Here is a 22,802-nt window from a genome sequence, read left to right on the forward strand (position 1 = left end):
GATGGGCAGGCATGTGTGTCTGTGTGTAAGGCAGGCATTATGATTGGTACCTTTAACATCATTTCTCCTATAGAGAAGGTGTTCCTATCAAGGTGAGTCTGAATTTCAAACATGATATTTGATGCCTGAAACAGTAAGATCTGTAGCAAGTATCAGACATGTTGATTCCTGGAGTGCCTTACTGAATACCACTTTATACCATGTCACTCTATAAATGTGTAGGTAAATTAAACTGTATTATAGACATTTTAAAAAAGTCAACACTTCTCCAGCATTTACTATACACCAGGTCCTGTGCTAAAAGTATTTTTCATTCCTTTTTTTCATTTAACTCTTATAATATCCTTTAGAGGGAGGTGCTTTGTCTCCACAGATCAGAACATACCACAGGAATTTATTTAAAAGGATCCTATGAGTGGCTTTTTCTATGAAGAAAAGGGTCCAGCTATGAGGTTGGAATGTGCTTTGTGGTCTAGTACAGATAGGATCATATAAGCCTGACAAGGATGATTTATTATTCAAAATATTTAAGGAGTCAGGGCTGATGTCATCAGGAATCATAGACCTAAAAGTGACAAAAATGGGCAATACAGTGGCTTGGTTATTAGTTCTGCTGAACGAATAAAGAGGGAAGCACCTGCTAAACCTAGTGGCAGGAAGATCCCAGATTTTCCAGGGGTGGGAGAGGAGCAAAATTCTGCTCCCCTCTCCCCCCTTTTGCACTCTGCAGCAGTGCCATTACCACTCCAAGGCCAATTACCACCTTTTTCTCTAAAGCATTTGCTGAAGTTGAAGGAGAAGCAGAAATGTTGCCCTTATAATTGATGGTCATTTCAACAGTATTCATTGAGGGCCTACTGAGTACTTGTCACTTTCTTCAGTACTTGTTAGGGATGGCGAATAAATAAGTGGTGCCTGAATCTAGTTCAGAAACATTCTGTCTACTCTGCTTTTGACCACGAAAGACTATCACATACAGAAAACAATGATGAATCTCATATATACACATATACATCTGTATACAAATTATACACATATAAAAATTAAAAATTATAAAGATATTATATATATTCTATATAATTTAAAATATTCTTTATATGGAATATGGTAAGATCATCATGATTAGATTCAGAAACTTGATTTGAGCTGTAGCTCCTTCATTCACTAACTTGGGCAACTGACTTAATTCCTCTAAGCCTTAGTTTCCTCATCCATAAAATGATGAAAAAACTCATTATTTCCTAAGTCTCTTTTTACTCTTAAATACCATGAATTTAGGAATTGATAGTGACAGTTTATTCAAACCTAGACTCTCTTCTTCTGGTCCTTTTTAGTATCCCCTCAAAAATATTGAAGTTGGGGATTGCCATCATGGCGCAGCGGAAATGAATCTGATTAGGAACCATGAGGTTGTGGGTTTGATCCCCGGCCTCGCTCAGTGGGTTAAAGATCTGGTGTTGCCATGAGCTATGGTGTAGGTCACAGACACGGCTCAGATCTAGCATTGCTGTGGCTGTGGCATAGGCTGACAGCTACAGCTTTGATTAGACCCCTAGCCTGGGAACCCCTATATGCCACAGGTGTGGCCTTAAAAAGACAAAAGACAAAAAAAAAAATTGAAGTTGAATATTGAAATAGAATTCCCTGAGGAAAATTAAAATTGAATATTTGTTCAAGAATATTAAAATTCAAGAAGCCAAATGGGGAGGTTATGCCCCATCTTCAAAGCCATCCATCTTTCTCAGCCAAAAGTCAGCCCTTCCTAATGTCCTTACAGCATCTGTCATAAGTTTCTTCTTTAGGGCATGTCCAGTTGATCTTCCAAGGGAAACTGTAACTTCCCCAAGGACAGAAGTCATCTCTTGTATTTATCCTAAAGTTATTCATGGGACTTGGAGGCAACACTTAATGAATATTCATCTGGTGGTACCATGAACGAAAGTTGGCCTCATGACACCACAAGTCTCCATGTTACAGGTTAAGTCATAGGCCTTGGCATGAAACCTCAGTTTTACACATGAAACATCTCTTAAAAATTAAGCCCCCTTTTTGGGCTGGTTGAAAAAAATGAAACATAACTCCTATATGCATAAAGTACCATCAAAGCTAACAAACTCTGATGACTCAGCCAAGACTTCTGATTGAGGAAAGCCCCCAAGTTAAGAAATATAAATAGTGATTTTTTTTCCCCTATTCAGTTTGATTAAAATAGGAAGATGTCATGCTCTTCAAATGCCACATTCATGGTCACACTGAATCAGAGTTGGAATGCTGCAGAACTGGCTCCCAGAATGTACACACTTCATTGGTGGAGCCTCAGCAGTGGCTATGCAGCCTTTGCTTTCATCTCTCTTAGCAGAGGTGACAAGGAAGGGTTATTAGGGAGGCAAAATCCACAGTAAGCACCATAACTCAGTGTGGGGCAACAGTCCCTGGGCCCTGAGCTCTGGACTAGCAGCTCAGCCAGATGAAATCCAACACAAAACAAATGACATCCTTCACGGAGCTGATTTTCTGCGGCTTCCTAAGATGACTAGCAGTTTACGCAGCCACTGGTGAGAGGAAAACCCATCTGGGCCTCTCTGAAATCTGAGTGGGCAGGGACTAGACCCTATGCTTTGATAAATCATCAATTTGGGGTTGTGAAAATATGAGTATAAAGTTTACTTACTTTTCCCTGCAGAAGCCCATAATGTATGTACGGGTATGTACACGTGGTGTGTAATTATTCATATTTCTCACATTTTCCTTTTTAATTTTTGGTAAGAATGATGGCTTTCTCTTAGTGAGAGAGCTAACATAAAGGCTCTAATAAGTGCTTTTTTGAAAAACCTAAGACAAAGGCAAGCTTCTTTATCCCATCCCACCATTTCCCAGACTCCACAGGGAAGAGAAGCAGAGAGTCCTAATCCAGGGGAGCAAAATGTTTAGGTTGGAACATGGCTGAGTCCAGCCCTGGGTATCAGTGAGTGTTGAATGTGGTCCTGGTAACTGTGGCCATTTTTATTATTTATTTATTTATTTACTTTAATATTTTATTTTTTATTATAGTTGATTTACAGTGTTGAGCCGATTATCTGCTGTACAATATAGTGGCCCAGTCATATACATTCTTTTTCTTTTCTTTTCTTTTCTTTCTTTTCTTTTTTTGTCTTTTTGCCTTTTCTAGGGCCGCCTCCCACAGCATATAGAGGTTCCCAGGCTAGGGGTCTAATCGGAGCTGTAGCCACCGGCCTACACCACAGCCACAGCAACGCGAGATCCAAGTTGTATCTTCGACCTACACCACAGCTCACAGCAACCCCAGATCCTTAACACTGAGCAAGGCCAGGGATCGAACCCGCAACCTCATGGTTCCTAGTCAGATTTGTTAACCACTGCGCCACCACAGGAACTCCTACATTCTTTTTCTCATATTATCTTCCATCATGGATTACCCCGAGACTGGATATAGTTCCCTGTGCTGTATAGCAGGACCTCATTGCTTATCCATTCTAAATGTAATAGTTTACATCTATTAACCCAAAACTTCCTGTCCATCCCACTTCCTCCCCACATCCCTCTTGGTAACCCCCATGGCAATAAATCTGTTCTCCATCTGTGAGTCTGTTTCTGTATAACTGTTGTTATTTTTAAATAAGTATTTTATGCCAGGTGCTGTGTTGGACTCTTAAATCAGGGGTCATTATGTTTGGGGGTACTATAGACTGAATATTTGTGTTCCCCCAAATTAATACGTTGATAATCCTAACCCCCTCAAGGTATTAAAATTAGGAGATTGGGTCTTTGGGGGGGTGACTAGGTCATGAGAGTGGAGCCCTCATGGTGGGGATAAGTGCCCTCATAAGCGAGACCCCAGAGAGCTGGCTCATCTCTTCTGCCATACGAGAACATGGCCAGAAACCATCATTCTGCAGTCAAGTAGAGGACCTTTGTCAGAGCCCAACCACGTGGGCACCTGGATCCTGCATTTCCTGTCTCTAGAACTGAGAGGAACAAAATTTTGTTTATAAGCCCCCAAGTCTGTGGTATTTCACTAGAGCAGCTGGAACTAACTAAGATGGGAATAGACATATGGACTTGAGGTGGACAAGGCTATGAACTTCCTGAAATTGTATGAAAAATTTAGCATTTACAAGTTTTTCTGGACAAGGTAATCTATAGTTTTCTTCTGGTTCTCAAAGAAGTTCTTAACACAGATGGAATAGTTCTTAACCCAGAGGTTCTTAACACAGAAGCAGTATTTCTATTCCCTCTATTTGCCACCCCCTACCCCTAATATGGGCAATCTTTGTTTCACAGACTTCTACACAGAGACCAGCATCTAAGTTTTAGTAAGGTTACATGACTGGCCCAAGGTCACACAGTGAGTAAGCAGTAGAGCAGGCTTCAAACTAATATCTGCTTGGCCAGCTTGGCCCCAAGGTCTGTGCTCTTTCTACTGGAAGGCCCTAAGGTAGGGAGAAGGGAAGGGATGTTGATTTCACCTTTATGCACTTAATTTCACTTAACTGGATCAGGAACAGGAGGAGGTGGAAGGTGGGTTGGCCATCCCGGGGGGGGGGGAGGGTGGCCAACGTCAGGGTGTTTACCTAGGATCAGTAGCTGGGTGTTCTCAGTTAGCTCCCCATGCAGATTGGCCGCCCTGCAGGAGTACAGACCCTGGTCTGAGGAGGAGACGGCTGTGAGCAGCAAGGAGCCCTCATGCAGATGGTGAGGGGAGCCCAGTTTGCTTTTATTCCTGAACCAAGTGACTTCAGCTTCAGGCACACCTAGGAGGAAAAAAAAATAAACTCATCTGCCGATATATTCAGGTGACCCTGGAGGCTTTATGGCCCTTCTGCGGGCCCACCCCAGGGCTACTCTGCATGAAGCATCTGCCTGGGCGTCTTCTACTAGGCTTCAGCCAAACTAAATAATGCCTTCAACTTTTCAGCTGTCTGGGGAATCTTTTGCCTTTTAAAACTTAGACTGATGAGGCAGTAAGAGAGAGGTTGGTTAAAAGAAGAGGAAGCAGTCAGCTGGGAGAGGGTACTTGCCAGGGTGGAAAGAGTATACCCAGATTCTTGGGAGAAAACAGCTAACAACCAAACCTATTCATCAGTGGAAATGAATGACAACCGCAGGAAACAAACATGATGTTGAATAAAAAAGAGCCAGACACAAAAGAGTACACATTTTTTAGAAAGCTATGATTTCCTTTCTGAAAGTGGAAAACAAAAACTGGTAACAGCCGTCTCTGTTCCCAGTAGTCAGAGTGGGGCTTCCTCTAGCAATCCTCTCTTTCTTGACCTGGGGGCTGGTTTGGTGGGCTTGGGACCTTTATGATATGGGCACTTTCTGTATAAATATTATACTTCAATAGGAAGTGAAAAGCTATAAAATGTTAAAATATTCATGAACCAGACAAAAGAAAGCTGCTAGTTCCTTACCAAGTTGACACTCTATGTAGAAAATAAGCCTGGAATTTTTGAAGCCTTGGTATTTTCTTGGAAGAAGAGAACATGGAACTATGGTAGCACCATAGAAAAAGGAAGACAAAAAGAAAATACTCTGATCTCTCCTCAATCTAAGTTTATTGGTGCAAGAGAGAGCTGGGAAGATGTGTGTGTGTATGGATTGGGATGGGGTTCCTGACTTTGGAAGCCAGGATCTGTCCTCTAGGATGGTTATGGACTAAATGTTTGCGTGCTCTGCAAATCCATATGTTGAAGCCCTAACCACCCCCAGTGTGATGCTGTAAGGAGGTGGGGCCTCTGAAGATTTTTTAGGTTTAGGAGTTCGCTTTGTGGCTTAGTGGTTAACAAACCCAATTAGGATCCATGAGGATGCGGGTTTGATCCCTGGTCTCGCTCACTGTGTTGGGGATCTGGCATTGCCATGAGCCGTTGTGTAGGCAGCTGTAGCTCTGATTTGACTCCTAGCCTTGGAACTTCCATATGCTACAGGTGTGGCCCTAAAAAGCAAAAAAAAAAAAAAAAAAAAAATTTTTTTTTTAGAATTTTAGATGAGGTCATGACGAGGGAGGCAGTCCTTGTAATGGGATTAGTGCCCTTAAAAGAAGAGCTAATGTTTGTTCTCCCCACCACAAACCCCACTCCCATCGTGTGAGGACAAAGCAAGAAGACAGCTGTCTGCAAGCCAGGAAGAGTCCTCATCAGGAACCAAATGGCCTGGCACCTTGATCTTGGAATTCCCAGCCTCCAGAACTATGAGAAACAAACTTCTTTTTAAGCCACAAAATGTCTATGGCATTTTGCTATACAGCCTGAATGGACTAAGAAAAGGGACTGGCCTTAACTCCTGAGGGAGTTTCCCTGTGGTTGACATGCTGGTAAGCAAGCCTTCAGAGATGGTCTGTATGGAGGCTCCACAGGAGGCCAAGCTCTGAGTGAGCTGAGAGAAGGTATGTGCATTAATTCACAGGTCTCCAGGGAGTGTAAAGCTCCATCCTTTGCACGATCTAGCTTGTTGACTCAGCTCACATTTGCTCATAAACTTGGATATGTATCCAGGGCAGGTTTAGAATGTCAAATCCATGTAAATGGGGTCACAGGGGTACTCAAGAGTCAGAGCATTAGTCCTGTGCTTTTCTTGAGTTGGGGATGGATTCTACTCTTGGACCAAGGGCAGTGTGATCCTTCCTGGGAAGCCTGCTGTTGAGAATGCAGATGCCTTCAAGGAGTTACCTATGTACCTGTTGTCTGTCCTTCATGAATAGGATTTACCCACAGTCTACTCTGTAACAGCCAGACATCATTATGGCTTATCATAATAATCATAATTATGCTCATTACGGCCCCATAAGCACTTGCTGTTCCCAAGCTCTGAGTGGCAGGAAATGGGGGTGGGGAGCAAGGGTGCGCTCATGTTCCCTTGCTAACTGTGAGCTAACTTGTGTGGGTGTCACTGGTGCCCTGGCTGCCCTGCTGCCTCAGGTGGGGTCTCCAGAGGTGGATGGTAGCCCAAGAGATTTGGCCAATCTGTAGGGTTTCTTCCTATTAGTAGGGAATAGAAGAATGACTCTCTGCTCCCCTCTTTTGTTCAGATTACCCATAATTCAATGTGAATGAATAGGGACTGGCAGGAGGGCTGGAGGAAGGAGGCAGGGCTGATGAATGGAGTGGAGAACTGGACACTGCTTCCCTGTCCCATCACGGAGAGGAACACACCATGAGACTTGATGCTCAAGTGTAAGAAAGGGGCCAGGCTGGCACTGTCTCTGAATATACCCAGAGAAAAGATGCAGGTGAAAGGCAGAGAAGCTGACTTTTCATTGCAGCACCACTAGGGAGAGCAAGAACATCACAGTGCCTGGCTATGCCAGCTTGGACTTTGGGCCCTGAGGTCTGTTTTCGTGTTAGAAAAAGAAAAAATTCCACGGTATTCAGGAGAAAGCCTCTTAAAAATAAGTTGAAGGAAACCCTCCCAGTCATTTCACTCCTGAAAATGCAAGGAAAAATGAGATCCTACAAACCACCTTCTGCAAGGATTCACCCCCTTTCCCTTGCCATGAACTGCTCACACATAGGACTTTTTGCTGGCACCTCCCTTGCAGAAAGGCTGTGGGTAGCAAGCACACAGTCCCTCATAGGAACTGAGATTGTTCTAGAGTGAGGAGGCAGAGTAAGAGAACTGGACTAATGGGCCATCAGTTCCACCAGCCAAAGCATGATGACCAAGTGAATGGTGGGGGTGAATGCTCACTCCATGATGGTGACTGTGCATCTCCAGAGCCAATACTTGTGGTGCTTTCTCTGTGTGTTACATGGAGAGCTCATGCAGCAAAACTTGATCCTTCTCTGGTTTGGGCCTGTGCTCCTGTAGGGCACCCAGAAGTAGAGACAGGGATGGCCAGAAAGAGGAAGAGGAGGAGGGAGAGGGCCGAGGGATGGAGAGGGTTCCATTTCCTTCCTTCTTTGCCTCATGCCCTCAGGAAATCAAGTCTGCTTAACAGGACACAACAGGGTTTTTATCCAAAGGGCTGCATATCCCAGATAAGGGCAGAAGGCTTCATGGGAGAAATGGAAATGTTCAGGATAACAAAGGGTAGAAGGAAGTGGCCTTCAGTTTCTGCAAAACTGGAACCGTAGAAGTGACAGCAGTGCCCATGGAAGACAAATGATGTCGAATCATTTTTTATTACATATATTAGCAAATATCTCTTAGATTCACTCTAACAGGGACCTGCATTGTGAGCTTGCCAATGGAGGTGGAGTTGATGGTGTCCCATTTGGGGGGATTCCTTCCTGGGATCAGTACCTTAAGCAGAGAAATGGCACCAAAACGATACTTTGGAATGACTGGCTTGGATATATTACAAAGTTGGAATAAAGGAAAAGGAAAAAGAAATGAGGCATCATAGAGCTATTTTTTTCTTCTTCTCTCAAGAGATGATAATGATGCTTCCAAAAATACCACCAGACCTCATATATGCCAGAGTTCTGTGAAAACATACCATATACACATGCATAATGCTGATATTCAGAATACTTAGATATTGGGAATGCACCAAGCTTAGGAGCTATGCCAAAATAACCTGAACATACCAGAGGGAGAAAGAACTTTTATTGATTATGTGCAAAAGACAAACAATTAATAAGTATAATTAGTCATTTTTTCACAAAATCCTATATAGCATTTTTTAACCATTTAACTGATGAGGAAATCTATTTCAGGTGACATTAGTTTGGATCCCTGAATGATTACATGGGGACAGAGTCCCTATATCCCTCTCCTCTCTACCTCATGGCCAATCAGTGACCTACAAATGGCTGGTGGGGAATCCAAACTCAGATACATTTCATGCCACAGATCCCCATCCTAACAAGTACACGATGCTGCCTGCCATTATACCAATCTACCTCCTTAGAGAAGATCTGAATTGCTTCACTATTATTTCTGGTGTCGAACCTTAAAAATTTTCTACTTTCAGAATTAATTTCTGCTGTAATTGTAATACCAAGGTTATTGTTAGAAGAGAACTTTCTAGAATCTATATGTGCTGGCTTTGTTAGTGATCTTCTTAGTGAAAAGCTTGGTCAGGTTGTGAAAGTTTTTCCCCTAGCCTGTTGTGATGTGGCAGCACATTCTACGGAAAGAAATGTCTAAAAAATGACAGAAAATACATTCTACCACAGAATGAAGTTCAAAGCTATGCTGTTGTCAAGTTACTAGGATAGGCTCCATGCTCTTCCCTGGTATGATGTGTGTCTAACAGAGGAAGGAAAAGGATCTGCCTTACTTTCCCTCTTCCTGGAAAATCTTATCAACAACACAATTTCCTCCCTGCTGCTTGGAAGGATTAATAAATGACTGCAGTCATAATGGGTTGTAGTTGATATGATTATAAGGATTAGTGCCTTTAATCTCCACTGAGCTGCCAGGTAGGGTGATGCTATAATATTCTTTTTTAAATCCCAGACAGGATATTCTTGTTAACTGGACCACTTGTTATACTTGGTAGGATGCTTGCATCATGGCAGCTTGTCAGTGCACCTTTCAGTGCACTGAAAGGTACACTTTGACACGATAAGTCCTAGAAGCTTCTTCAATAGCTTGATGCAAGACTAGGAAAGGAGACAGTAACTTCAATGTCATCCTTGGCAATTATTCTCATGAATCATGGAAGTCTAGAAAGGCGGTTTTCAGCCTTTTATATTTCTCCGCCCTGACTGGGGCAGACACTGAGAATAATGTCTTCTTTTTCCTTGGTACCCAGTCAGGCTACATTTCTCAACATCCCATGTAGTTGTGAGTGGCCATGTGTCTAAGAAGGAATGTGAGAAGTAGTGGTGTGTTCTACTTCTAGGTGTGGCTCTTAAAACCTTCTCAACTAGTCTCTAAGCTTTGTGTTTCCCCTTTCCTAGTTGACAAGGTAGAGAGAACCTACACGGAGACCTTAGAAAGCATGTATACAAAATAACAGAACCACCAATGTTCTGTGACACTGAGTGATTTTCTGGGGCAGATCCTCTCCAGCTGACCAGGAACAGTCTTTGGAGTCCTAAATAGGCAGTAATAAACTTCTACTGTGTTTGTGTCATTATACACCTGGAGGTCTACTTGTTACCAGAATCTAGCTTCCCTAGTGAATACCCTGTCCGTTGTTGACTTCTCAACTAGTTATTTCTATATGGCTATTCCTAACAATTTTATCTCCTAGGTCAGCCTTCAAAGGCTTCCCTTGTTCCAAATGGTACCATAATATATAAAATCCTGTAAGATCTAGTCCTTGTCTACTCTCTTCCACCTCCCAACCACATGCCACATCACTTTCTTCTCTGCTCTCCACACCATGTAGCCATACAGCCATACTTCATTCCTTCAGAGGAACATGCTTTCTACCTCAGGTCCCTTGCATATCCTGTTCCCAATGACTGAAACACTCCCTCCTCCCCCAACCCTTTATCTCCCACTTAATTTTCTGAATTATCCTCAACTAGAGAACAAGTATGGGAGTGGTATAATGAATTAGATCACTTTGTTAAAGAAAAAGCCTCATCCTACTCATTGCTTAATTCTTTTTATGCTTTAGGTTGGGAAGAATTTGTAAGGCTGTATTTTGCATGTTGGAAGCATATGCATGCAAAAAGTTACATAGTAAAAAACTGCTAACAACTCAAACATGTAAGAACATGAGTTATTCTGTGTAAATTATGTAATCTTCTTAAAATATACTATTATATAGCCATTAAAATTATGTCCCAGGAGAGCCATAAAAGACATTTGTAACATCAAAGTAAAAGTAGTTTCTTTTGCAATTTAGCATTACAGCTGTCACTATTTTGACTAGAGGTTTAGCCCAAGAATGATTTCTTTGTCCACTAAATTCGCAGACCAACAGTTTAATCAAAAGCAGGCTCTTTCCCATCTATGTTGAATAAAAATCTTGTTTAATCAAAAGGCATAAAGACAGACACACTAATCTATTTTAGTTAACAATGATTAATACAAATGGTTCTATGAATAAAAATAAAAACAAAGAATATCAGATAGTGCATGGCCAGGCAAAAACTGGATTTCACTATCAGGTCACCAAGAATGAGTCTTTGAATGAAGTTGGGAGACATGGCCATAGGTAGCATGGTCCGACTGTCCTGGTTTCCTCATGATAGCTATTTCTCTATCTGGATTCCTGTTCTCTCAATCTTCTCCAAAGGCCCAATTCCTTGTTTTGCTACCCTTGGCTTCCCTTTTTTTCAGTGTGGTCCATCATATTTCCAGTTGGTGTTCTGTCTCTAAGGTGTGTGTTCCTAGTTGTCAGGTGGAGAGTCGATGGTCTTGCACAAAGGACCCTGCTTCCACCATCAGTCTCTGTACGGAGAGGCAACTCATTCATGGGAAGCCCTGTCAGAGGTTTTGTCCTATGTCCTATCTGGGAGTACAGAGCCTGAAGGGATTTAGTTCTAGAAGCTTTCACTGATGAGACTGGATGCCTAGGCCAAGGGAAGCTTTACCAAGAAGTAGCTAATGTAAGATCACAGAGACAGATTTAGATTTCTGGTTTCCTGGAGCTATCAGAACATTACAGAGAAAACCAGACCTGGCTGTTCTTTGGAAACAACATGCTTTAGATTAAGACCCTCCTCCTCCTTATTCTAAAGTGGGTTCTTTCTGGCCTGATAAATCTCAAGGAGATCTCCACTGATGGGACTGAGATCTAACATGAAGAAACCCCCAAAGCAGGGGGCATCAAGGCCTGTCCTTTCTGCAGACAGGGTATAACTAGGGAACCCTTGTTTGGGTGCCACAGTGTTACCAGAGTTATGCCAAGTCCTTGCTTCAAACCTGCCAACCCCCACCTTTATCAGGATTTACCATAAATCTTTAAGTCACAAAGTCTGGAGGTATGAAAGGAAGCTATAGAGAGAAAGAGACGAACAAAAACCAGATGGAACTGGCTGGTACAAAGACGGTGACAGATCTGACCACCAACAGACCCTAAATCTCATTATATGCTAATATTACTACAAAAGCATGACTGTAAATTAAGGACCAAGAAAAGGTAAGAAAAGGATAGCACCCTATTGCCTCAGAAAGCCCTGCCCCTTCTCCTATAGACTAATGCATATGCCTCCCCGTCATTAACCTCACTCCTCCTTTACCTTTTCAAAGCAAATCCTTCTCACCAAGTGGGTGAGAAACGGATCTGTAACTTAAATTTCTGCTTTTTCGTACTTTGGTCATTGAATAAAGCTTGTACCACATAGATCTCAGCTTTAGTTTTGTGCTTTGGCTATGAGAACCTAAATGAAAAAGTACATTTTCCTGCTGAAGCAGAGGGCTTTGGCCAGGCTAGGGTCCAAGGTTTACACATTTGATGATAGCAGTTGGTATATCTGATGAGGACAGCAATCAGGGGACTGTCACTGGGCCTGAGCTCAAGAGCCATCCACTTCTTTGCATGTGGGAGTGAAAAAAACTGTGGGTAGACGTTACGAGCTAGGAGTTCACACGAAGGGAGAATTGGTAGCTGAGCTCTGTTCCATTTTACGTGGATGGGGTTTTATTTATTTATTTATTTGGCCAAGCCTGCGATAAGCAGAAATTCTGGGGCAAGGGACTGAACCTGAACCACAGCAGAGGCCCGAGCCACAGCAGTGAAGGTGGATCCTTAACCCACTAAGCCACCAGGGAACTCCTGTTTTTAAATTGAAGGTAAATACCTTTATGGAGAACACACTCCTACCTTCTTTGTTCCTTCTTCCTCCACTTCCTTGTAACTTTCTGGTCCCTAAAGGCCTCTGAGTTTGCAAGGCCTTCCCAAGGCAATGCCTAAATCACTCTCCTCACAGCACTGACTCTTTGCACTAATGACTCCTGTCCACTTCTGATGTGAGTAAGCTGTAGGTTCCTGTTGGTCTCATCCCTGCCCTCTACCCTGGAGCTTTTCACCACCACTGCTACAAGTTCTGCCTCCAGAACATCTCTAAACAACTTATGATGGTTTTTTTTTTTTTTTTTGGTCTTTCTAGGGCCACACTGGTGGCATATGGAAGTTCCCAGGCTAGGGGTCTAGTCAGAACAGCAGCTGCTGGCCCACACCATGGCTCACCGCAACTCTGGATCCTTAGCCCACTGAGTGAGGCCAGGAATCGAACCCATATCCTCATGGATACTAATTGGGTTTGTCACTGCTGAGCCATGATGGGAACTCCTACGATCGCTTCCTAACTGGCCTCTCTGTCCCAATATTTCTTTTCTTCAATCCATTTTATGCACTACACAGCCCCTTAATGTTACTGTCAACTTGCCTTTGTCTGAACTCCCCATCCAAATGTTCAATCTTGCATGGCACAGTTGCAACCCACATTGTGAAAGCCTAGGGTCTTCCACCCATCTCTGCTGCATGGGCACCAGCCAGACCAAAGTGAACACTCCGTTAGAGTCTGCCTGGAGGCATCTCTACATCCATGAATTTTTTCACAGCCTTTCATCCACTTGGAATACCCTTTACCCCAACATGGGGCATGCTCACATTCTATCAGTATACAAGGCTAAGACTCAAAACCACCTCTTCTCACTCATCTTTTTCAATTCTGCTCCTCTAAACTTGGGCAGTATTTTTCACTTGCAGAGTGACTAAGGCTCATGCTTTAGTTTTCCAACAAACCCCAAATCCCTGAAGGCAGAATTTGTACTTATCTTTTCATCCCCCAGCCTAGCTCAGGGCTCCATTAATATCTGAACAAAAGAATTCACATATGAATGCATTTCTTACCTGCAACTTGGCAGTTAATAGTCACGTTGACTCCTCGCACTGTTTTGATGGTGCTTCCGACATCGACTGTGATGGCAGGCTCCTCTGTGTTGATCACTGTCCCTCGGGATGTTTTCACTAGTGGTTTTCCTGAGGGTGAGAAGGAACGTGACATTTTATTAGATGGTAGCTGTGGGCATTCCCTTGAGACATGAGATGACCTACAATGGACAAGGGATGTACCCAGGCTTTTTCTACTGACCATGTATTCCTTTGAAGATATTGTAATTTTCAATGTAAAAATCAGCTGGCCACCCACCCACAGAATTATCAGAAGAACAAGGATAGAAGGATCTGAGGAGAAATCCTGGTATCCAACAACTTGGGGGGATTAGTGCATCTCATTAAATTAACAAATGATCTAATACATTCTATTTTTATGAGTGTAAAGTGTTTGAGATAATTGTAGATTCACATGAAGTTGTATGAAATAACACAAAGTAATCCTGTGTACCCTCTACTCAGTTTTCCCCAATGGTAAGATCTCACAAAACCAGAGTATGGTATCATAACAAGGTTACTGACACTGAAAAAGATAAGCTATAAATATCTCTCATGCTGCCCCTAGCCCCCCTGTCTTAATCCTTTAGTAGCCATTAATTTGTTTTCCATTTTCAAAAATTTTGTCACTTCAAGAAAGTTTCATAACTGGAATCATTCAGAATAGAACTTTTTCGATTGGCTTTTTAAAAAATGTTTTTTATTATAGTTAATTTACAATGTTCTGTCCATTTCTGCTGTATAGCAAAGTGATCCAGTCATATATACATACCTTTTCTTACAATGTCCTCCATCATGTTCCATCAGAAGTGATTAGATATAGTTTCCTGTGCTATACAGCAGGATCTCTTTGCTTATCCACTCCAAATGTTATAGTTTGCATATGCTAACACCAAACTCCCAGACTATCCCACTCCCTCTCCTTCCCCCTTGGCAACCACAAGTCTGTTGTCCATGTCCATGTGTTTGTTTCTTCTCTGTAGATAGGTTCATTTGTGTCATATATTAGATTTCAGATATAAGTGATATCATATGGTATTTGTTTTTCTCTTTCTGGCCTTTTTTTCCAGTCATAATAACTCTCTGGAGAGTCTTCCCAGGTTGCACATGGTACCATAGCTACACACATCAAGAGTTTGTTCTCTTGTATTGCTGAGTAGTATTCCATGGTATGGATATACCAAGTGTGTTCAGTGTTTCCACTTTTTGGCTACCCAAATAAAGCATTTATAAACATTCCTGTACAAGTTTTTGTGTGAACACATGTCTTCATTTCCTCTAGGATAAATGTCCAGGAGGGTAATTACTAGGTCATATGGTAGTTACATATTCAGGTTTTTACCGAACTATTAAGATGTTTTCCAAGGTGGCTGTATCATTTACATTCCCACCAGTAGTGTATGAGTGATCTAGTTTCTCTGCATCCTTGTCAGCATTTGGTGTCATCATTAATTTTAATTTTAGCTTTTCTGCTAGGTATGTAGTGATAGCTCATTGGAATTTTTTAATTTGCATTTCCCCAGTGGTTAATGATATTATCTTTTCACATGCTTATTTGCTGTCTCTATATCCCATTTGATGAAATGTCTCTCCATTTCCTTCAGCATTTTCTAATTGAATTGTTCTTTTTTTTTAATGTTGAGTTTTGAGAGTTCTTTACATTCTAGATAAAAGTCATTTGTTAGATACGTGGTTTGCAATAACTTTCTCCCAGTGTGGGGATTTTTCTCCCCCATCTCCTTAACAGGATCTTTTATAGAAGTTTTTAATTTGACAGAAGTCCAGTTTACCCAGTTTTCCTTTCATGGATCATGCTTTTAATGGTAAGTGTGAGAATTATTTACCTAGACCTTGATCCTGAAATTTTTTTCTTAAAGTTTCATAGTTTTACATTTTATAGTTAAGTCTATGATACATTTTGAGTTAATTTTTATATAAATGAGACTTAGGTCAAAGTTCATTGGTTTTATTTGCCAATGGATGTCCAGTTGTTCCATCATTATTTATTTGTATTTTTTTATTTTTAAAAGTTTTATTCACATAGAGTTGATTTACAAGTTTGCGATAATTTATGCTATACAACAAAGTGATTCAGTTACACATGTACACACATATGATCTCTTTCAAATTCTTTTCCCACACAGATGATCACAGAATATTGGGTAGAGTTCACTGTACTCTACAGCAAGTCCCTCAGGAGTAATTCCTTTTTTTTAAATTTATTTTTTTACCACAAACTCTCAGACCATCCCACTCCCTCCCCCTACTCCTTGGAAACCAAAAGTCTGTTCTCATAGTGCATATGAGTTTGTTTATTTTCTGTAGATAGGTTCATTTGTGCCATATATTAGATTCCAGATGTAAGTGATATCATATGGTATTTCTCTTTCTCTTTCTGACTTACTTCACTTAGAATCTTTAGTTCCATCCATGTTGCTGCAAATGGCATCATTTTATTCTTTTTTATGACTGAGTAGTATTGCACAGTGTATATATACCACATCTTCTTAATCCATTTATCTGTTGATGGACCTTTAGGTTGCTTCCTTGTCTTGGCTATTGTGAATAGTGCTGCAGTAAACATGGGGGTGCATGTATCTTTTTCAATGAGAGTTTTGTCTGGATATATGCCCAGGAGTGGGATTTCTGGGTCATATGGTAGTTCTATATATAGCTTTCTGAGATACCTCAATACAGTTTTCCATAGTGGTTGTACCAATTTACATTCCCAGCAAGAGTGAAAGGAGGGTACCTTTTTCTCCACACCCTCTCCAGCATTTTTTATTTGTTGACTTGTTAAGGATGGCCATTCTGACTGGTGTGAGGTGGTACCTCATTATAGTTTTGGTTTGCATTTTTCTAATAATTAGCATCACAATTTATTGAACAAACTATCTTTCTTCCATTAAAATGCTTTTTTACCTTAGTCAAAAGCAGCTGGGCATATTTTTTTGCATCTCCTTCAATGTTCTCTCTTCTGTTGCACTGATTTATGCATCTCTCTCTATAAATACCAAAAGACTTAATTATTATAGCTACATAATTAATTTTTAAATTGATTCTTTTTTCCTTATTTATTTTTGTTCTCTATTTTTTAATTAATGAATTTTATTACACTTATGGATGTACAACAATCATCACAACCAAATTTTACAGCATTTCCATCCCAAACCCTTAGTGCATCCACCCCCCCGCAACCTGTCTCATTTGGAAACCGTAAGTTTTTCAAAGTCTGTGAGTCAGTATCTGTTCTGCAAAGAAGTTCATTCTGTCCTTTTTTTAGATTCCACATGTAGGTGATAGCATTTGATGTTGGTGTCTCATCTGACTGACTTCACTTAGCATGATAATTTCTAGATCTGTCTATGTTGCTGCAAATGCTGTTCTTTCTTTCCTTTTAATGGCTGAGTAATATTTCATTGTGTACGTGTACCACATCTTTATCCACACATCTGCTGATGGACATTTAGGTTGTTTCCATGTCTTGACTATTGTATATAGTGCTGCAATGAACATTGGAGTATGTGTGTCTTTTTGAGACATGGTTTTCTCTGGATAGATGCCCAGGAGTGGGATTGCTTGATCAAATGGTAAATCTATTTTTAGTTTTCTGGGGAATTTCCATACTGTTTCCCGCAGTGGTTGCACCAATTTACATTCCCACCAACAGTGTAATAGGGTTCCTCTTTCTCCACACCCTCTCCAGCACTTATTGTTTGTAGACTTTCTGATGATGGCCATTCTGACTGGTGTAAGGTGGTACCTCGTAGTGGTTTTGATTTGCTCTAATAATTAGTGATGTTGAATATCTTTTCATATGTTTTTTTGACCATCTGTATGTCTTCTTTGGAGAATTGTGTGTTTAGATCTTCGGCCCATTTTTGATGGGATTGTTTGTTTTTTTGGTATTGAGTTGTAGGAGGTAGGTGTTTATAAATTTTGGAGATTAATCCCTTTCAGTTGATTCATTTGCAAATATTTTCTCCCATTTTGTGGGTTGTATTTTTGTTTTGTTTAGGGTTTCCTTTTCTGTGCAGAAACTTTTAAGTTTAATTAAGTCCCATTTACTTATTTTTGTTTTTACTGTCATTACTCTAAGGGGTAAGACGTTGCTGTGGTTTATGTCAGAGAGTGTTTGGCCTATGTTTTCCTCTAAGAGTTTTATAGTATATGGTCTTATATCTAGGTCTTTAATCCATTTGGAGTTTATTTTTGTGTATGGTGTTAGGGAGTGTTCTAATTTCATTCTTTTCCATGTGGCTGTCCAGTTTTCCCAGCACCACATATTGAATGGGCTGTCTTTTCTCCATTGTATATTCTTGCCTCCTTTGTCATAGATTAGTTGACTGTAGGTGTGTGGGTTTAATTCTGGATAGTTTTACTTCTTCCTTTCCAATTTGGATTGGAAGATAGTATACTTCTGCACTTCTGTCTTTGTGCCAGTACCATACGGTTTTATAGTATAGTCTGAAGTCAGGGAGCCTGATTCCTCCAGTTCCATTTTTATTTTTCAGGATGTCTTTGGCTATTCTGGGTCTTTTGTGCTTCCAAACAAACTTTAAAATATTTTGTTCGAGTTCTGTGAAAAATGTCCTTCTTAATTTGATAGGGATTGCATTGAATCTGTACATTGCCTTAGGTACTATAGTCATTTTGATAATATTGATTCTTCCAATCCAAGAGTATGGTATGTCTTTCCATTTGTTTATGTCATCTTTGAGTTCTTTCATCAGCATCTCACAGTTTTCACAGTACAGGTCTTTTGTCTTTTTCGGTAGGTTTATTCCTAAATATTTTATTCTTTTTGATGTGATGGTAAATGGAATTGCTTCCCTGATTTCTCTTTCTGATCTTTCACGTCTGATACTTTCATTGTTGGTATATAGAAATGTCATCCATTTCTGTGTATTAATTTTGTATCCTGAGACTTTGCCAAATTCACTGATCAGCTCTAACAGTTTTCTGGTAGAGTCTTTAGGGTTCTCTAGGTATAGTATCATGTCATCTAAAACTATCACTAATAGTTTTACTTCTACCTTTCCAATTTGGATTCCTTTTATTTCTTTTACTAATCCTGATTGCTGTGGTTAGGACTTCCAAAATTATGTTGAATACTAGTGGCAAGAGTGGACATCCTTGTCTTGTTCCTGATCGCAGTGGGAATTCTTTCAGCTGTTCACCATTGAGAATGATGTTAGCTCTGGGTTTGTCATACATGGCCTTAATTATGTTGAGGTAGGTTCCTGTTATGCCCACTTTCTGAAGGGTTTTTATCAGAAATGGGTGTTGGATTTTGTCAAAGGCTTCTTCCATGTCTATTGAGAGGATCATATCGGTTTTATTCTTCAGTTTGTTAATGTGGTATATCACATGGATTGATTTGCAGATATTGAAGAATCCTTGCATTCCTGGGATAAACCCCACTTGATCATGATGTACAATCCTTTTAATGTATTGTTGGATGTGGTTTGCTAGTATTTTGTTGAGGAGTTTTGCATCGATGTTCATCAGTGAAGTTGGCCTGTAGTTTTCTTTTTTTGTGGTATCTTTGTCTGGTTTTGGTATCAGGATGATGGTGGCCTCATAGAATGAGTTTGGGAGTCTCCTTTCCTCTGCAATTTTTTGGAATAGTTTCAGGAGGATAGGTGTTAGCTCTTCTCCAGATGTTTGTTAGAATTCTCCTGTGAAGCCATCTGGTCCTGGACTTTTGTTTGTTGGAAGTTTTAAAATCACATTTTCAATTTCAGTACTTGTGATTGGTCCATTCATCTTTTCTATTTCATCTTGGTTTAGTCTTGGAAGATTGTACTTTTCTAAGAATTTGTTCATTTCTTCTAGGTTTTCCATGTTATTGGCATATAGTTGCATATAGTAGTCTCTTATGATCCTTTGTATTTCTGTGATGTCCATTGTTACTTCTCCTTTTTCATTTCTAATTTTATTGATTTGAGTCCTCTTTCTTTTTTCTTGCTAAGTCTGGTTAAGGTTTTCTCAATTTTGTTGATCTTTTCAAAGAACCAGCTTTTCATTTCATTGATCTTTTCTGTGGTTTTCTTCATTTCTATTTCATTGATTTCTGCTCTGATCTTTATGATTTCTTTCCTTCTACTACGTTTAGGTCTTGTCTGTTTTTCTCTCTTGAGCTGCTTTAGATGTAAAGTTAGCTTGATTATTTGAGCTATTTCTTGTTTCCTGAGGTGAGCTTGTGTTGCTCTAAACTTTCCTCTTAGAATGGCTTTTGCTGTATCCCATAGGTTTTGGAGTGTCATATCTTTGTTGTCATTTTCTTCTAGGTATTTTTTAATTTCCTCTTTGATTTCTTCCATGATCCATTGGTTGTTTAGTAGCATGTTGTTTAGTCTCCACATGTTCGTGTTTTTTGCACTTTTTTTTCTTGTTGATTTCCAGTCATATAGCGTTGTGGTCGGAAAAGATACTTGATATGATTTCATTTTTTTTTTTTTTGTCTTTTTGCCTTTTCTAGAGCTGCTCCCGCAGCACATGGAGATTCCCAGGCAAGGGGTCTAATCGGAGCTGTAGCTGCCAGCCTAAGCCACAGCCACAGCAATGTGGGATCCGAGCTGTGTCTGCAACCTACACCACAGCTCACAGCAACGCCAGATCCTTAACCCACTGAGCAAGGGGAGGGATCAAACCCACAACCTCATGGTTCCTAGTCAGATTCGTTAACCACTGTGCCATAACAGGAACTCCGATTTCAATTTTCTTAAAGTGACCAGGGTTTGATTTGTAGCCCAGGATGTGATCAATCTTAGAGAATGTTCCATGTGCACTTGAGAAGAATGTGTATTCTGTTGCTTTTGTATGGAATGTCCTATAAATATCTATTAAATCCATCTGGTCTAATACTTTATTCAGCTATGCTCTCTTTGAATATTTTTTCTGTCCGTTTCTCTCTCTTCTCCTTCTGGCATCCCTATAATACAGATGGTGGTGCATTTAACATTGTCCCAGAGTTCTCTGAGACTCTCTTCATTTGTTTTCAATCTTTTTTCTCCTTTCTATTCCGTATCAGTGATTTTCACTAGTCTCTCCTCCACCTTGCTTTTTCGTTTTTCTGCCTCTTGTATTCTGCTGTTGGTTGCTCTAAAGAATTTTTTTTATGTCAGTTATTGTGTTTTGCGTATCTGTTTAAGTTTTATATCTTGTATTTCTTTGCTCAGTGTTCCCTGTAAATTTTCAATCTTTACCTTTGATTTATCCAATGTCTTGCAATCATCTTCAGCATTAACAGTCTAAAGTCTTTCTTGGAGGCTGAGATTCTCCTGATCATTTGGCTGTTTTTCTGTTTTTTTTTTTTTTTTTTCTTTCTCCCTTTTCTGAATTATAGCTCTCTGTCTTTTCATTTTTATAGGTTTTTGGTGTGGTGATCTTTTTGTAGACAATAGAGTTGTAGCCTCTCTTACTTCTGGGGTGTCTGTTCCCCTTGTGGCTGAAGTTGGTACAGGGGCTTGCTGTAGGCTTCCTGATGGGAGGGACTGGTGCCTGCCCACTGGTAGGTGGGGCTGATTGCTATCCCTCTGGTGGGTGGGGTTTTGTCTCTGGGTGACATTAGAGGCAGCTGCGTGCCTGGGGGGGTCTTTAGGCAGCCTTTTTACTGATGGGTAGGGCTGATCCCTGGACTGTTGTTTGACCTGGGGCTTCTCAGCACTGATGGTTGGGGAGAGATTTTCCCAAAATGGCCACCTCCAGAGAAGGGCATTCTGATGAATTTCCCAAGAGCTTTTCCTCCAATGCCCTTCCCCCACAACAAGCCACATTCACCCCCTGTTTTCCCAGGAGATCCTCCAAGAACTGCAGTCAGGTCTGACCCTGATTCCCATGGAGTGTTTTCTTTGCCCTGGGACCCAGTGCACATGAAAGTCTGTGTGCATCTTTCAAGAATGGGGTCTCTGTTTACCCCAGTCCCGTGGAGCTCCTGTGCAGAAGCCCCACTAACCTTCAATGCCTGATGTTCTGGGGACCCTTCCTCCTAGTGCCAGATATCCAGGCATGGGGATTTGACATGGGTCTCAGAACTCTCACTCCTGTAGGTGAGTCTCTGGTACAGTTACCTTTTGGTCTGTGGGGCCTCCCACCCAGGAAATATGGGCTTGCTTATATTGCATAATCACCCCTCCTACCTCTTGATGTGGCCTCTCTTTATCTTTTGGAGTAGGATATCTTTTTGAAAGTTTTCAGTCCATTTTTTGAAGGTTGCTCAGCATTTGGTTGTAATTTTGTTGTTTTTATGAGAGAAGTTGAGCTCCAGTCCTTCTATTCTGCCATCTTAATCCTGTCTGAAATCTTGAAATTGATTCTTGAGTATGATTCTTTCTATTTTATCCTTATTTCCTATTATAGTTTGTCTTTCTACAAAATTTTGGAATAATTTTGTCTACAGCTATAATATTTTTCTGGGACTTTGATAGGAGTCACACAAACCTGTATATTAATTTAGAAAGAACTGACATCTTTACTGTCTTAAGTCTTCTAATCTATGAATACTCTATGTTTATTTATTTATATCTCCTTATTTTTTTTTTTTTTTTTGCTACACCCAAAGCATATGGAAGTTGTTGCAGGGCCAGGATCAAACCTGAGCTACAGTAGCAAGTGGAGCACTGCAGTGACAATGCACCTTAACCTGTGGAACCACAGGGAACTCCAAGATCTTATTTACTTTCTTTCATCAAAGTTTTGTAGTTTCCAGCATACAGGTCTTGTACATATTTTGTTAGATTTATATCCAAGTTTTTTTTTTTTTTTTCAAATGATGGTAAAATGATATTGTATTTTTAGTTTTAGTGTTCATTGTTAGTATACATGAACACAGCAGTTTTGTATAGTGTGTGAATGTGCTAAACTCATACATAGTTCTAGAACATTTTTTTGTAGATTCCTTTGTATTTTCTAAGTAGATGATCATTTCTTCAGCAAAGTTTTATCCCCTCCTTTTCTATCTATGTCTTTCCCTTTTTGGGAATATTTCACTGGATAGAACTTCCATCACTATGTTGAATAAAAGTGGTAGAAGTTG

General features: G+C 40.5%; 1 protein-coding gene across 28 annotated transcripts in view; it reads right to left on the reverse strand.

Annotated features, from left to right (window-relative positions):
• The window catches only part of ADAMTSL1 (ADAMTS like 1), a 1,005,193-nt gene that overhangs the window by 92,458 nt on the left and 889,933 nt on the right, over positions 1–22,802 (reverse strand). For all 28 annotated transcript variants that reach the window (XR_014821152.1, XR_014821138.1, XR_014821132.1 and 25 more), the window contains 2 exons: positions 13,724–13,852; positions 4,593–4,772 (listed from right to left, as the gene is read on the reverse strand). Coding sequence is in view for 21 of the 28 variants with exons in the window: in XM_084984414.1 (XP_084840540.1) it covers positions 4,593–4,772; positions 13,724–13,852 (309 nt within the window). In the remaining 7 variants the exon portion in view is untranslated. The remainder of the gene's footprint in view (positions 1–4,592; positions 4,773–13,723; positions 13,853–22,802) is intronic.

Source organism: Sus scrofa, chromosome 1, assembly GCF_054392235.1.
Source record: "Sus scrofa isolate SSC_HxYL_T2T_F1_AM1 chromosome 1, Sscrofa_HxYL_maternal_Yorkshire_Landrace_v2.0, whole genome shotgun sequence".
NCBI classification, from domain to species: Eukaryota; Metazoa; Chordata; class Mammalia; order Artiodactyla; family Suidae; genus Sus; species Sus scrofa.